Source organism: Mycetomoellerius zeteki, unplaced genomic scaffold, assembly GCF_001594055.1.
Source record: "Mycetomoellerius zeteki isolate Tzet28-1 unplaced genomic scaffold, Tzet1.0 scaffold27, whole genome shotgun sequence".
In the NCBI taxonomy this organism is placed as follows: Eukaryota; Metazoa; Arthropoda; class Insecta; order Hymenoptera; family Formicidae; genus Mycetomoellerius; species Mycetomoellerius zeteki.
This window is the reverse complement of record NW_017257249.1, coordinates 72,365-90,687: the sequence shown is the minus strand read 5'-3', so window position 1 is coordinate 90,687 and position 18,323 is coordinate 72,365. Positions and strand designations below refer to the sequence as shown.

General features: G+C 33.1%; 1 protein-coding gene across 1 annotated transcript in view; it reads right to left on the bottom strand.

Moving 5' to 3' along the window:
• Positions 1-12,223, bottom strand: part of LOC108724067 (uncharacterized) — a 113,563-nt gene extending 101,340 nt beyond the window's left edge. The window contains exons 1-4 of the mRNA XM_018450225.1: positions 12,104-12,223; positions 11,367-11,436; positions 10,942-11,171; positions 10,471-10,536 (exon numbers count right to left, since the gene is read on the bottom strand). Of these exons, the coding sequence (XP_018305727.1) occupies positions 10,471-10,536; positions 10,942-11,171; positions 11,367-11,436; positions 12,104-12,223 (486 nt within the window). The remainder of the gene's footprint in view (positions 1-10,470; positions 10,537-10,941; positions 11,172-11,366; positions 11,437-12,103) is intronic.
• Positions 12,224-18,323: the final 6,100 nt, after the last annotated feature.

Sequence of the window (18,323 nt, the reverse complement as noted above, 5' to 3'; positions counted from 1 at the left end):
TAAGCTGTTCTGCAAGCTCCTTTTCAGTTTGCGCAGAGTTTATATCCAGCAGTGCTTGCAATTCGTCCGTTTCAATCTTTTCAGGGCGTCCAGCACGCGATTCATCTTTAAGACTGAAATCTCTTTGGCGAAACTTTTGATACCATCTTTTACATGTAGCATCACTTACAGCGTCTCTCCATATGCAGCACAAATCATTGCAGTGGCTTCAGCAGCATTTTTCTTCAGATGAAACGCGAAGTGGACGGAAAATCGAATATGCTCTTTTGTTATTGCCATCGTGAACACTACTGATTTTTGAGGTTATGTGCATCAAACGCCAAACCGTATGGCATTTTAGAAGGCCAAATGTTAACGCTTTAAAACCGCAAAAGGGCGGGAAGATATATAAAATTTAAATTGTTATTTCGGTTGTATGAAATCTAAAGCTCAGAACTTTTTTGTATATATAACCTAATATATAACCTCATTAAACGGTTACCTTCATGGCTCAATTTATCCTTCGAGGATGCTCAACATGCCCCGTAGATGGGGCATATTGGTCCACTTTGCATTCTTGTAATTAACGTAATTTTTTTCTTATTTACGAGATATATTAAGGATTTATAAATATTTAATTATTGAGCCAGATGAACATGCAACATTTTAAAGCATTTACCATTAATCTATCATAATTGTGTGAAAATTTATAATAATTTAAAGAAAAAGTGTCACAACTAACCCCGCTCTACCCTATTATTAAATCACATATCTACTTAAAGATTAATAGTAGAATGTTTCTTCTTGGAGTCATCCTCAGTTTACAATTGGTATTTCAAATTGAGGTGTTATTAACATCCTGTCAACGTGAACCCAGAGAATGAGAAGATCCTTGTTAGAGGAATGTTATCATTGAAATATCAATTGTAATTAAGAATGATTCCAAGAGGAGTCGAACATATTATTTTAACACATAACTTAATTGAGTTATTTGAATATTTTATGTTAAATTGATATTCAACATTTGTTGGTATTAAAATAACAATTTATAAGTAAATAAACAAATAATATAAAAGCAATATTTTTTAAAACGTAAATTCTAAGATAAATGAATAAAATGTGTTAGTTTGACATTTTGTAAATGTTAATTTTAATGAAAAAATATGATTGTATACAAATTTTTTTACGTTAGTGTTTTTTTTACATAATATTGTATTTGTATTATTTCCTAACACATTCATCTTGTGTTAAATTAATACAAAAATTTGAGAGAACTGTTTGAGACACATGAAATGTGTTAAATTTAACACAAATTTTCCAACTATGTTTTATTCGCGCATCAATTATCGCATCAATACTCATATTTGCCCTCTTAATGTTTAGTCTCATGAATTGTATTAATTTATTAGTAATTAATCTTTTAAACTATGTGCAGACTCCCGACCGCGAATTCGTATTCAGTCGTAAATCGCGATGCGTCTCCCGCGGCACGGCAAACGACCTATCGGGAACTATCTGTACATAGGTAAACCCTATCACAATTGACTCCGCAGACGGTATTTAGCGCCGGTGTTCCCGGTCGCCGGTCGTATCTGTACCGCGTCTCCGCCTATTTGTCTCGTCGCACGACAACGAACTCGGCCGGAATTTCCCGTCTGTGCGAGTAGAACGTAACGTCGCACGATAAAGGCACTCGGGGTATGGCACTCTCGCAAAAGTCGCAGACTCGCCTCCGGGGGACAATACTCGGACCGGTTGCCTTTTCCGCTTCAGCGCGTCGTGCCTTCAACGCCCGGCACGCACGCGTGTGCACACGTGCGTGTGTGTCGGTCCCCGGTGTCGCCAAAATGTGTCGGGAAATGGAATTTCTACGAAGGAACTTTGTCTTCCCTGTGAAGTGGTGCGGTGGTCCAAATAACATCGCCGACATATATAGCGTATGTACTCTGTTAGATATCAAAGGAACAATAATAACACAATCCCTTATAAGTTAAATAATATTTTGTTATTTTTAACTTCTGCATATATGTGAAAATGTAAATAAATTAATTTCTGTTAGTTTCAAAGTATAAACAATATCCATTATATTAACGCATGAGCACTTACGAGGGAAGTTTCACAACTGTCCGGAACAGATTTGATTCTCCATGACATATGTTGTTAAACACGAAAATCTAAGACACGTATTTTTTTGTACGTGTCTCTTAGATTTTCATGTTTAACAACATATTTCATGGAGAATCAAATCGATTTCGGACAGCTGTGAAACCTCCCTTGTTATATATATAGTAAATAATAAATTAAATTTAAGTTAAATTTAATATATTCTCTTGAGTTAAACTATTTGATTCCATTATTTTAAATTAACGTCATATTGGTTAGGAGCAGTGGCTATCCATAAAAATAATACACTGAAAAAATAATTTGATAATAGTTAATTACCAAATGTTTAGTGAAATAATGCTAATTAAATGTTTGATTAATCTATTCAACCTTTATTGGAACGATGTTAAAAAAACTTTTTTAATTCAACTGAAGGGCACTTTAATGAGTAACTCATATTAAACAATTAATTTTTTTCAAAATTTTGATTATTTTTCCAACATATACATTATTATATATCTAATCTCAAATGTCAATAGAATTAAATAATTTCAACGGATAATGTCTTTAAATTTTTGGTGCAGATTATAATATCTGACAAGGTTTGAAGGATTTAATATAACAAAAATAGTTTTATTTTCCTAAATATTTTGGTTATATTAATCAAACATTTAATTAGTTAATATATTTCACTAAACATTTGGTACCTATTAGCAAATTTTTTCTTCAGTATAATAACTGAAATTAAGTTATTATTTAACATTATGAATATAACAGTGTAAGTATGGAAGCTAACACCAGCTGACACATGAAAGTGGTATCACATGCAAATATGTCGTACTGAAATCATTGATGCCAATATGGTTTAGTTCTGGGATGTCATATTGAAAGATTTTATTGGACCTCGGATTTTATTCGAATCCACTGCATGAGTATAACAAAAATTCCATATTCGCACATTCCTTTTCACGATTTGATATCTGTTCTCAAATTCGCAAGCATAGAATTCGTTTATTTGTGAGGAATTTAGTGAATAAAGATTCTATAAAACACCGACGCGACGTATAAAGAAAGGCAAAGCATAGAGATCTGAAAAACAAATGTTTCTTGAAATTGGAAAATATATATTTCTCTCTCTTTATTTTAAAATAGAGTAAATAAAGAGGGAAAATAACAAGTGAGAAATGAAAAAGAAATATAAAATATTTAAAGTAAATACAATAAATGAAAAACAATGAAAGGTAAAATATGTTTTATTTTCTCGTTATATCTAATTTTTGTATCTAGCTTTGATTATTACGTATATTTCTCTTCTCTCCGTATTTTTATGTTTTCCCAGCAAAATGTAATCAACGCGCAAATATAGAATTTTTACTATTTACCGCGAATATGAGTTTTAACTATTTTTATAAATAATGTAAATCTTAAAATATGGAAAAGCTCGTGTTCTCTAATTCATCTTATTATTAAATTATATAGATGCACAGCTTTAATACATGGAGTATCTAAAAATTTAACTGAATACAGACCTGAAAATAATTTTATTAGGCCATCAAAATAATTATGTTGAACGCTTAAACATGATGAGCAATGTTGTAAAAACTTTTGACATTCTAGCGATCATTTTAAGCTTGCTATACATAATTATTTTGATGATCCAACAAAATTATTTTTAGGTCTATTTTTAGCTAAATTTTTAGATTTTTCAAAACTTTATCAAAACTTCCTTTTATATATGTAATTATATACCATTTCCAGTCAAAAACATATGACAGAATTAACTTTTTATAAATCTTAGTATTGAAATAAAAAGCCAAGAGCGATTCTGCATGCGAAGAAATTTTTCTAACTTTACCGAAAATCTTCATGGAAGAAATTTCACTGAAGTACTAAAAATTGAGTTAGATATAGATCTGAAAATAATTTTGTCGAATCATCAAAATAATTATGTAAGAATCTCAAGCATGATGAGCAATGGTTGTAAAAAGTTTTGACATTCTAGCAACTAGCTTGAGCGTGCTACATAATTATTTTGGTGTTACAACAAAATTATTTTGAGATCTGTATCTAGCTAAATTTTTATATACTTCAACAAAATCATCCTTTCCGTATTAAGATGCAATGAACACGAATTTCACTTTGACGTCTCTCAGATGTAACTCACGAAGAAAATTTCTCGATGATAAATCGTCGTATAAGAGTGCAGACACAATAGAAGGAATAAGGAATAAAGAATAACAATTTCAATCTATAATATCAGAAATCGGATACACCGGAATACACAGTTTCTGATAGGTTGAAATCGTTATTCCTTATTTCAAGAATTATTTACTGGCCATAAGTTGTTAACTTATGGCGTAACCAGTAAGTTCAATGCAATGATTTACGCAGATTTACGTGCTGCCACTTGCCGTAAAAATTAAATTTGAGTTAATTTTATGATGTAAGTTACATGCATCCTCGGGTAAGTCATTAGCAACGAAAATATTGTAATTGTTGTGTTAAACTTTACAGGTTACGGCATAAGTTAACAATTACGGTCAGCATAAATGATACTTTATTCATTCTTTTATATCTGCACAACGATTTATCGTCGAAAAATAAATTCTTAATTTGTACGGGAATACAGAAGGCGTATTTCGGTAAATGACGCCGAACAATAGCAGGCGAATGCGCTTGTATGTATATCGAAAGCTACATGCACGCGTTAATTCACTTCGCTACTTTAATTAAGGTTAATTAAATATTTCTGAGGGAGGATGCGAAAGAGCATTCTGTTATATCGAGCGGCGGACATTCGAGGCCCCGTCACCGCAGGCAAGTATCGGCCGAGCCACTCTCGCTTTGAACTCAGTAATCGTGCGTTCACAGTAATGATCTCGCGGTTAATGCTAATGCGCGGCAAACGGCGATCTTATTTCGGCGTATGCATGAAACATTCGGAATATCTCTCCCTCGCAAAAACCTGAATGATGTTCGCGTGAAGAGCACTCCCGAGACTCGATTCTAATGCAGTGGTCACGCGATCGTTCTCGGGAGATATGCTCGTTCGTCTGACATAATGCTGACAGCTACCACTTCGCAGGCAATCAACGGAAATGCACATCTTTCTGACAGAAAGACTATCAAGTTTTCGCCATGTATTTGGCCATGGTGTTACTGTTAGATTCGTGAACCTTGGGGTTGATTACATGGAAAGAACGATTTTAACGAGATATCTAAAAATTTAGATATTTACACAGAGAAGAAAATTATAAGTTTAATAAATGTAATCATTGGAATAAAATAACAAATCGATTCTTTAAATTAAGAAATGTAATTGATTGCATTCAAACTAAATTTTTGAGATCAAATAACATCATTTTGATTCAACATTAAATTGTTTCAAATGAAATAAACGTAAATAGGAATTTCGAGCCCAAGTAATTTATTTTCTCTATGTAGGTAGATATAGATTTGAAGATAATTTTGAACCGTCACACGGATGTAGGACTGGGAAATAGGTTAATTCAATTCTATTGTCTTCTTATATTTTATTTCAAATAGAAAAAATATTAAATTTGTAAATTATATAACTTTAACATAACTTTTTTTTGCTAAAAAAAATATAGCCACACACAGTTATTAAAAACGAAATGTGTAGTTCTTTAATGTTGCTATTGTTATTATTATTATTATTATACGTATACAAAATATTCATGATCATTTTTTTAGGAAAAGAAATTTAAAGAAAAGTTCAGAAAAGAACGTAAAAAGACCTATATGAAAAAAACATTGTTAGATATTATAAAAATGTAATATATTAAACTAAAGTTAAATAAAAAGAAAAACAGGAATAATGAATAAGGCAAAGAAGATTATTCAATAAAATTTACAAAATTAAATTATGCAACGATCTTTTTTCCAAAATGAATTAATTCATCTTCAGGATTCACAGTAATATAGTTGTGAATGACATAAAAGCTATGTCATTCGAATAACCTTCTACCAATGTGTTACCAAATTTTCAGGGGAAGAGGATTGAACATCCCCTAAACCTTCCCCTGGTATATACGCTCATGGATCATCAAAACAATTATATATAATAAAAGACTCAAATATAATGAGCAATGTTGCAAAAAGTTTTTAGTAAACATTTAAGTAACCTGCAAATTGAACGTCTTACATAATTATTTATAATCCAACAAAATTATTTTTAGATCTAATTACAAATTTTTAGATACTTCAGCAAAATTTCTTTTCATATAGCTATCTCTCTTCGCGTTTTGAGATTTCATGAATTTTTCATGAATCAAAAACACCTTAATATTTTAATTGTATTAATAACGAGGGTGAAAAACGCGTTCTGCCATTATGTTACAAAATTTAGATGATTGAATATTCTAAATCCTTTCCTGAAGATACTTTCAGAGATCATTAAAATAATTATGTAGAAAACTCAAGCATGATGAGTAATGCTACAAAAAGATTTTAATAAATACTCAAGCAACCAGATTGAACGTCCTACATAATTATTTTGATAAATCAATAAAATTATTTCCAAATCTGTTATCCAGTTAAATTTTTAGATACTTCAGCAAAACCTTTTTTGTATGTTTATCCCTCTTCGTGTTTTGCGATTCCATGGATACATCCCAGTATTTTAGTTGTATATATAGTCAATAATGAGGGAGAGAAACGAGCATGTTCTGCTATTGTATTACCAAAATTTAAGGAGAAGAGGTTGAACATCCTAAATCCTCCTTTGAATTCGCTCATGAACTATCAATAATTAATTATATAAAGAAACTTAAGCATGATGAGCAATGCTGAAAGTTTTGACATTCAAGCAATCGTATTAAGCGTCTTACATAATTAATTTGATAGTCCAACACAATTATTTTCAAATCCATATCTATATAATCATAATTTTTTATGTATTATACTTCAGTAAAACCATTCTTTGCGTATATTCATATTCCTGTTCGCGTTTTGCGATTTCATGGATACACTCCAATATTTTGATTGTGTATCAACAACAATCGAAGGTGAGAAATAAGCGTGTTTTGTATGACACATAAAGATTTTCTTTTTATCTTTGTACATGGCATCGCAATCTGTACCACCAATTTTATCCTCTTTTCCATCCACGTTCATTACTTAGTTATATCTGGCTCAATCAATAGGCTATTATGAATGGATAATTGATTTATCGAAAAAAAAAAAAAAATGGGCATCTGGCTCATGTAACCCGGGCTTTCATTTTGGATTACAATGGCATGGTGGGAGACACACGCAAGCACGCGTATCACGCATCACTGATCGTCGGCGGCATAATTGCGTGTAAACGAATACGCAGGAACGTAGTAAATTGCACATTATTTCAGCGTGACGTCCGCACACGTCGTAAATAAAAAATGGAGTGGAAATCTCCCGTAACATTCATGCAACGTTTTTAATTTTGACTTTGAGCGTAGAATCAAAAATTCGTATATATTTAAAATCGAGAAAAGCGAATAATATTCTGACGTTCTATATGTACATAGCTAAATAAATATTTTGTCTTCCATTGTACAAAGGACAATTCTGCCAATTAAGACATTTTTACGGATAGCTTCACTCGTGGCGGGAAACAATTTTATCCTTTGAAAGCATCTAACGAAGTATGGACACAGGTGTGCGTCCGAAGTTCCTCGGAATTTGGTAAGTAAATTATTAACGAAAAGTGGAATGGTACATATTAACATAAAAGTTAAGTGTCTTTTCTGATGCTAAGTAATTCGATGGTTGATCCCAAATTAAACTAGGAAATTCCTTCGGATTTATGTAAAACGCTTTCAGAGTATTGCACAAGAAACGTAGAAAATTTGGAAAGAAAATCTCTTACGAAGACAGAAAATATAACACAAATAGGGGAGGATACAATTGTAATGTACAGATGTGTATCTCTAATTTCCGAAAATACACCCCGTATAGCCGCTCGGGATCGTAATCCTTTTTTTCCAGGAGTTATCCTTGCAATTATTGTTTGCTCGGACACCATTGCAAATAGTGTCCTACCGAAATGCAAGTTAATTCACAAAAGTTGGTCGTAATTGAAAAGTTTTACGCGCAATTGATACAATTATTTTGTAAGTTATCCCCACTGCGCCATGATATATTAGGAAGTCTTTGCAATAACGTGATATCGTCCAGATATAGTGAAAGTCACGTTATCCTTTTCTTAATTAGTTGTTAAGAAGAAGATAACCTGACCTTAGTGTTCACCGTATCTGGATAAACGGTATTGCAAAAAACTCCCTATTATGTCATTTCTTAATTATCGTATGCGCAATCGTTCACGAAGAAAAATGTTTGGATGAATTAACTAGAATTCTGATCATATATATTCTGATGAAAAATGAACGATTTAGAATTTTGATTAAATCTACCAGATTTCTGGTTAAATATATTAAATTTCTAATTGAGATAACCAACGTTCAGAAATTAATGAAACGCTAGAAGCATATTAAGCAATTTCTACATAATTATTCCGTTCACAAATTTCATCGAATTTATGTCACGACAAATTACAATACTCGCGGCACTTCTGTCTGGATTCAAGGAGTTTTCGTTTCCGCGGCAAGAGTTTCTAAAATTAAACAAATCCCATCGTTATAAAATAAATATAGGTATTGGGTGATAAACATCGAGTGACGATAACACATCGACACGATCAGTGGTGCAAAGTGGATCGATAATTATGCTTCATGACCCGTCAAGCTCTCCACGACGATGAGAAGCAGGGATAGTTAAGCTCCCGAAGTAGAATGTCAATGAATAAACGTAAATTATGTATGATGTTAACTAAGTGAGGAATTCTGATTGGTCACGTGCTAACCTTTATTGCTCACGTGTCGGATAAATAAGATTAATAGAATGTATGTATGTGACTAGATGTTTAGCATTCGTCAATTGTTACTGTCAATCGTAACAAAAAATTAATATATATATGTATAATGTATATACAGGGTGTTAGTTAAGTATGTTGCCATACTCAACAGAGCGATTCTTTGGTTTATTTCAAGTAAAAAAGTCCATATAAACATGTGTCCTAAACGGCTTTGTTTCTGAAATACAGGTGAATGTTCGCAAGTATTTGACGAAACGGTAAATTGCATTTGAGATATCTTCCTGCATAAATATGCCTTACTTCGCGTGAGTTACCATTCGCACAACCGTAAATAAAGTGGCAAAGTCAAAGTCAAAATCACAAAATCAAAAATAGACCTCAGTTCTGATCTTTGAGCGTGTACGTAGATCTTTGAGAAGAAGGCTCGATGGATGTATCATGGCTCAATGTAGACATTTTCAATAATTCATCTAATTGTTTTATTTCATCAGAACTGAAGTCTGTGTGTGTGTGTGTTTCTGTTTTTTTTTCCTGTTTTTGACTAGTTCAAGCTGTATTTCTTTCAACAAACAGATTATTACTACATGTTTAAATTTTTTTATTTCGGAAACTAAGCCGTTTAAGACATTGTTTATATGGACCTTTTTACTTGAAATAAACCAAAGAATCGCTCTGTTGAGTATGGCAACATACTTAATTAACACCCTGTACATAATATTTATAGGTACATATAAAAATGCATAATTTTAATACAAATAAACACAAACTCTGACAGTATGTTCTATGAATGGAAATAATAAAAAAATATAAACACAGATCTTTAAATGCTTTCACTGTGTAAAAAGTGTAGTGTTTAAAATGTTTATGTTTGAAACATTTTTGCAAAACAAACGTTAATAATAAAAGATATTTCCATTTTTTAAACGTTTTAAATCCAACACATATTGTTTTGTTTATTGAAAAAGTTTAAAACTAAAATGTCTTTAAGTGTTTAAAAAACGGAAATTAAGAATAAAACATTTTAATATCTTAAAATTCAATATTTCTTTTCTTAGTATTATTAAAAAGTTATAATAAAAATATAAAATATGTAAAAAACATTTTTATCTAAGTTTGTATTTCAAATTGCCGTCTGCCCATGTCAGTACAAGCTTGACATCAATGTAATTTTGAATTTATCATCTTTTTTCCGAGGATAGAGGAAATCTTCATGGAAAGGTTATTTCCTCCGCCCATAGCAAAGAAAATAATAAATTCAAAAGTACATCTAATCAAGTTTGTATTAACGGATGGCAATTTAAATGCAAACTTACATAAAATTGGTTTTTTTTTGGACGTTTTATATGTATTTTTCTGATAACTTTAATAAAGCGTTTATAAAGATCTATGCTTATATGACATTTTTCTATTTCAGCTCATAGAACATACTGTCAAAACCTACGGAAAATCAGGGGACACTCTGTATATTACTAATTGTATTATATTGCAAGCGACAATTTCGGTTTTTATGAACACACCCGAAAGACAAAACTCGCGAAGGGTAATCCAAGCGTCGTCCAGCGCGATGAAAAATTCAGGGTATTCTGTTTCTTAATTATATTAGAAATTTAGCTCAGGTTCTCTCGCGCGGGGAGGAAACTGACGCGGATGAAACTAAACTTCAAAAACCAATTTTCCCCGTCAATCAGAAATCGGAATCATGTCGATATCTTGTACCTTCCTCACAGTAACGGCGAACATCGTTACCCTGAAACTTCCCGGAGGCGGAAAGGTACAATCGCGACGAGTGCCGTGCGACAACTGCGAACTAACTGCATTCAAAGCGAAGTCGAAGCATATATGTCCTCCTACGTCGAGAAAGCGGGAAACTAGACGGGGGCCGAGTCAGTGGCCGCGCGGACATTCTCGGTATGTGTCGACGAGAGAAAGAGGGGGGGAGAGAGAGACATAAAGAGGGAGAGAGATAGGGACAAGAGAGTAAGACTCACCATCAGCAACTTGACCTTGTTAACCAAAGGGGACGTTGTAAGGAACTTGTTGACGGCCGTCAATATTTTCCCTTCCAACGTGGCAGCGCTTCCGGCGTCTTGTCTTCGCGAGCATCCGGGCCCGATGTCCGCCCCCTCGCCGGGACTGGGCAACAACTCTCGGCAGTCGCCCGGCCCGAGATCCCTCTTCTTCAGCTCTTCCGGCGGGCCCTCGTGGCTCTGCTCTTCCGCTGCGCACCGCCGCACCCTCAACGATCGCGCTCAGCACGTGTCGGCATCAGAACCGGTGACCGGCTGATCCGGGGGCGACTTTCCGAACCCTTAGGGCATCCAGCGGGATTCGTTACGTCTCGTTATCGGATGGAGAACTCCGAGAACAGAAACACCCGCTGATGAACTTTAGGCCGGTCAATCCCTGCACCAACCTCTGTATCTTGCGGAAACTTCACGACTTCTCTGGATGATGCACTTCGCGCGGTACCAAACGAAGCGAGACTGATACCAGCGTTGATCAACTATTTGTATTGACGGTACATTAACCGGCACGCCGAAGAATTTGTGCTCGCGCGTCGCTCTCAGACAATTGTGATCCGTAAAATTTAGTACACTAATACACGTGATGCGTAACGATGAGGCTTTTGTGAACGACTCTCGCTTTTTTTCTCTTTATTTTCGGATATCCCTTGTCGGAGAGATCACGATGTGATTGGAACGATGAATTGCCGATGGATTTCGATACAGAGTGACGATAATGTCGTGCACGCGACGTCGGCCACGAGCTTCCGGGTGGCTGTCACTCCTAGAGGTCCCGACAGTGGCGCGTTCTCGACGTGGACTGAAGTCCGGAACGGTCCAACGGATGCTGCGACTCGCTCCAGAGGCCGAAGAACGCGCGAGCGCGCGAGAGGAACGCGGCGTGCGAGATAGGGAAGGGGGGAGGAAGAGGGAGCGATGGGGAGAAAGAGAGATAGAGAGAGAGAGATAGAGAGAAAGAGAGGGTGGCGAATACGAGACGTGAGAGGGAGGATTCTCTCATGGAAAATGGGGGAACGAGATTTTCTCTCTCTCTTCCCCCCCCTTTCTCCCTTTCTCTCTTTTTCTATCTTTCTATATCTTTATCTCCGTCTCTGTTCGATGAAGAAGAGGCGGAAGAATAGGTTACAGGAGGGTTGTAGAGTCTTCTCAGGGGCTTGAAGATTCGAAGTTTCGACGCCACTAGTTGCTGGTAAACCTCGCAGATTTTCGCGCCCAATGCAACGCCGGTTATTCCGACGTTCCCCATTTTCGCACCTTCTTTCTCCCACTTTATTTTTTTCTTCTCTCCATCTCTCTTCGTGATACCCAATAGGTTTACACGTGTTACAGATTGGCCAAGTCGATGGATATTTTTGTAGATGTTATCAGGGAATTGATACCCTCATGAATCTGACATGATACAGAAAAACAGGATCATTCAGGTAGATATCGCCGATGGTATTCCTGCGGGAAAACGAAAAACGTTAGAATGAATTTGATTTATTTATACTGCTACGTGATCTCGCGTTTGATTTTCAAATTGATAAACCGTTACGACCTTCGGGCGCATGTGAAATTATTGATTAAATTCAACTGAATGGAGTCCACGGTTTTTCATTTTGCGAAGAGAAGTGAAGCACGAGAAATCACCGTGAAATCGAAAGATTGAAAGATTTTGCAGAACTGTTACGCGAGCAATGTACTTTATGCATATAGAAATAATCCATCGAGTTTTTATTCGCGAGATCGGGGCATCAATTTGCCAAACACGTTTAAAATTGGCATTCCCGATATGTCGCCAATCGATCGTTAGTTTCATTGTGTGTGTTCCGAGAAAAAGAAATATAGCCAAATATATTCTTTTTCCTCGAATTGATCTGCCCTGTGGGCTTTCTCCCTGTTAAGTCCTTCATCCTATCTGCCTAAAATAATCCTCGATTTGTAAACTTGTTGTTACGAGTGATATCCCTATTAAGTAGGCCGAACATTCACGCGAATTTATACTATTTAGAGGCTAAAAGATTTCGAGCAATTAATGGCGACCGGCTGAAATCGAGCGTTATTGAACCGTCAATTAACCTGGCAATTAACACACTTCTGCAGAAATCAACTTCCTTAAACAACCTCGAGGATATTACCTTCGTTAGCGACCGGCTATATCGGGTGTGCTGAAAATTAACCCAAGACCGACCGCAAGAAAACGTTAACCCTAGAACGCTATCGTACATTTGACATGCAAATGGTCTAAGACAGCTGTCTTCAGTGGTCAGCAAGAGGTAATACTGCAACTATAAAAAGAGCAGAATGACCATCACATACTGCACGTGTATAAAAAAACCGATATGTGGATATCAGAAGAAACTGTGCTCTGACTGATGCGATGATGCATAGAAAAGAATAAAATATGCAATTGTATACCAGTGTTCAAGAGACATTGGACTATACATATTAATTATTTCAAGACTGAATTTGATAGTCTACTTTTTCTTTCTTTTTAAGTTAATAATTAAATTATTTATGTTTATAAAGATCTAAATTATAAATATTTTGTCATCGGCCTTAGGATCTGAGCACAAGAATTGTCGTAACGGTCGTAATGCTTACTTAGAGAGTTGTAGATGTAAGTCTCTAAGTAAGCGTTACGATCGTTACGACAATTCTTGTGCTCAGACCCTTACATTGATATACCTGATTTTTCATCAACATTTCTTGGTCAATTTCACTTAATATTGTTTTTAACATAATTACTCGTATGGGATGTTTCTGATACGCTAACATTATATCTTAATTTTTATTACTCTCTTTGATGATTTATGTTTATATAATAAAAATTGATAATATTCTATATCCTTAGATAAAGACAAATAGAAAAAAAAATAATTTTAAATTGAAATAATTTACACTAAATATGTATAATAATAATAATAATGCGTTTATAAACAGCATTCATACGTTTAGCAAATTTATAAGATGGGAGTATTCTGGATACCCCACGGAATAATAAATGGTTAAGAATGTGAAATGTATAAAAATATTGTGTTACATTAATTAGGAGCGAATTAATTATTTCCTTGAATGTAAAATTTATATATCAATAGCAACATTGTAACATTTAATATCGTTCTAGGGTTAAATGAAACGAATTGAAAACCCAAACTGAAGCTCACATTCCTTGGGAAGTCATATAAATTATTATTAACCATTTATATGTGATTATTATTAATTATTATCATATAAATTATGTGATGAAGGAAGATCCAGTACGGCGAATCTACGTTTGGGCAGGGTTCTTGTAATTTCCAAGTATCTAAAGGCTTTTGTGGAGAATATTTCTTTGTTTTCATCATCGTGTCCTGTCCATATTTACCGCAACACTCACGTGGGCGGTCGTCATTATCCGTATGGCATTGTTTTCTAACACGCGGGCCGCTTTTATCAATGGCGTCGTGGCTATATCGGCGCTCACGTTCCGTTTCTTTTGAGAAACCCCGCGCCCGCGTCAAATCACGTTTAATGTCAAGAATGGCTCAGCTCTCGGCCGCTCTTCAACAATGGCCGGTCGACCTTCCTCGCCGCGCTTGCACAACTTCCTTTGCAAATTCGCGGAAAAATCGCGGCGCGCTAACGACCAGCTAATCCGCGCAGTATGCGGTTTTTACAAATCTCTTGTCGCTAATGGCATTTTGCTGATTAGCCTTATCCAAATAATTCTCTCCATGAAAAGCGCAATTCAAGTCACAATATAAGAAACGATCTTCTGCGACAGAAAGAAAGAATTAATTTTTGTAAATTAATTGCGCAGACAAAAATCGTTTTAAATTATTATTGTTCAATAAAATAGTTTTTAAAGATTTAAATTTAAAGTTACAATATCGCTACGTTAATAGAAAAATGATACAAATAAAAAAATTAAAAATTTTTTAATAATGAAAAGAACTCGAAATAATGTATTTTTGTAAAAAAAACTTTGCAGCTAATTTGCTTATATGGAAAAGTATTGATCAAAACTCTAATAAGGGATAAAACTTACACTATACTCGAGTTGCAATGTTTGAATTTTGAAAACTCATGATATAGTTTTAAATGCATTATAATTAAAAGAGTATTGGATTGGAACAAATGTTCGTAGCGTTACGAACTTCAAAATTTAAGAAGCTGTAATTTCGTTAAATATGAACAAAATTTACATTTAAGAAAAAGATATTAAAGTTTAAAATTTCTATTTTCAAAAGATCACTATATCTTTTGAATTTCTTTGAGTTGGGTAATTTTTATATATAGAAAACTATGAACTGAACAAAATGGGAAATTTTTTTCTAATTCTATGGGTCTGTCACTTGCCTAAAAAAAACTTATGAAAATTTTCAACTTTCTATGACATAAAAATTTAAATTTTTCGCTACAAAATCGTTTTTTAAAAATAATCCTAAAATTTTTTGTTACTGAATTATCATGGATTAAATAAAAGGAGCATTTTGACTTTGATTGCTCATATCTCCGTTAAAAATCATCGTATCGCAATTCAAAAAACAAGTTTTTAAAGCTGAAACTTTGCTCTATCGAATAGTATTATTGCCAAAACTTTTTTTAAAACGCGTAGACATGATATAAATGAAATAATGCTACGAACTTCTGTTTCAATCCTATAAAATGTGAAAAGAAAGTAAAGTAGAAATCGCATATTCATTATCCTAATTAAAATATTTTTCCAATTTCGAATTTTAGAAATGTCCAAAATGTCCAAATGACTGGACATGTATCTGTGTTTGGACACTTACACAAAATTTGGCTTTTTTTCATTACAGTATTGTAATTTAGTTGTGTTTAAAGATTACAATTGAAGGGATGTGCGGAATAAAGGCACAATTCTACTTATTGTTAGGCCCTTTTTCCGGAGATTAGCTTTTTTATATAATATTGAGCATAATTCGTAATAGAGTATTTGTAACATGTAACTTCTTAAAGACATTACATAAATTCATTTGAACCCATTTTATAATAAAATTATACACCCATGTGTATAATAAAAAAGTAGCAAGTTATTTTAATTTTTATTAAAATCAAGATTTTGTAATTAGGCCTTTATTCTGCCCATCCTCTCAATTAAATTATAATATTACATTTTAAGAAGCATTTGAGATTAACAATAATTTAAATATATATACCCGGCAGGGAATGGAAGTAATACGTTACTTGTAACGAAGTTACAGTTACAAATTATTTTTTGGATAACTTTATTGGTAACTGCGTTACTTTTTCTTTTTAGTAACTGCAACGGTAACTTAGTTACATTTTTTTAGTATCAGTAACGAATTTTACATATTTTTTTTTAACATTTCTAACTTTTATAGTTATTTAGCACACGATTGGATAGAGATGTAAAAAAACGATATTTTTTACTTCGGAGAAAAGTATCAAGTAAAAAACTAATCTTTTATTGTAAATAACGGTATATTTGATCAAATTTCATAAAATTCATGAAAAAACAAGTTATTTTAATATAATTATTGGAACGACAGATATTTTATATATTTAAAAGCTAAATATATGTATAAGTGATGTTATTAATACAGATAATACTTTATAAGCATAATAGATACTGTTTTGTTGCATATTGGTTATAATTGTACTCTATATTTTAATTATTTTAAGACAACATCCTAATATAATATTGATTCAAGCGTTATAGTCAATTAGAGATTCGATGAACGTTGTCTCACTAATTTAAATTTAGAATATGTATAATTACAATCACAGTATACGACAAAAACAGTGTCAATTAGTTTAGCAAAGTATTATTTGTATTAATAATACTAGTATGGAACACTTACTTAACTTTTAAAATTAAAGTACAGTATAAAATGTCATTCAAATAATAGTGAAAGGTAAGGTATATTTATAGTCATCGATATTATACTATTACACTCAGAGAAAAAAGTCGTATCAGTAACTATAAATTTGTAGTGAAATAGCGCTTCAACTATATACATATTATTAAATTCTAATAAGAATACTAGATTAAGTGAACTAAGAAAATATAGTACATTAACGATATAAACAATTTATAAATGGTTAATATTACTATATTTTCTTAGTTCACTTAATTTACTTATTGTTGTTATTAAAGTTTTATAATACATAGTTACAAATTTGTGTATGCATTTCTTATTTATTTTTGTCTTCCAAGTTTGAAACCAACGCTGCGCCTTTTATCGTAAGCTGAGTGGTTTCCTTCTTAAGAGAAACTGAACTCCGCTACGTCCCTCTAGTGACAAAGCCGCGTACTACTCGTACTGAGCGACACTTTAAAAATTTTTGTCTAAACTAGAAAAATGTAATTGTTATATCTATTTGCATGAAGTCCAAGTAACTATTCAATGTAGTTGAGTTACTATTTCACTACCAATTAATAGTGCATACAATTTGTTACCGTGACTATATTTTTATAATATTCAGCACTACTTTAGTTTCTATTACTTTGTAAAACTAGTTACAGGTACTTCAATTGCAAAAGTTGCCAAATTTATAGTCGCTACAATTATTTCGTTTTCTCTCAGTGTATTAATCATTATATTATATTTTAACTTTGTAATTATTTTCACACAGAAATCTTACGGATAAGTGCAAAAACTAAATTCTGGGACAATAGTACAGCGTCGAAATCGTGAAATGTTAAAAAAAATATTAGAGTAAAAAAACTGTCAAAGTTGAAGGAAAAAAACCATTATTTTCTGAATTTTTTACCCTAAAATTCTAGAATTTTTCCTTCGTTTACATTTCTATGATTGGACATGGTTCGATTAGACAAATAGACATAAGCCACTCATAGCGCTTGAGATTAGAAAGCCCCCCAAGCACTCGTCTGCTGTGATTGATGGTTGTCAATTTTAAAAAAAGTAACGGAAAAGTAATGAAAAGTTACTTTTTCAAGTAACAGTAACTGTAATTAGTTACTTTTTCTATTCAGTAACGAGTAATTGTAACTTGTTACTTTTAAATAGTAACTTTCCATTCCCTGATACCCGGTCATTGGAACGTTTATCTTACATTCCCAACTTTCAAAATTGAAGAAATATTGCTAATATTTCTTGCTATTGAAAAATGATTGAAAAATAGCTAATTTTGAGATATATCATTTTTTTTATCAATGCAGCAATATCACCGAGCATTGAAATCGTTTTTAATTTCCATTGATTTCTCAAAATGAAAGTAATTGCGAGTTATGAACATTTTGCAGTTAATTATTGAAAAATATGCTTTAATTAGCGAGCAATGTCTAAGATGTAAATGCGCTCTACTTTCGCATCTACGTTTTTCTCCGAAAAACGTGCATAAAGAATATACGTTCCACACTTTTTATTTGCGTT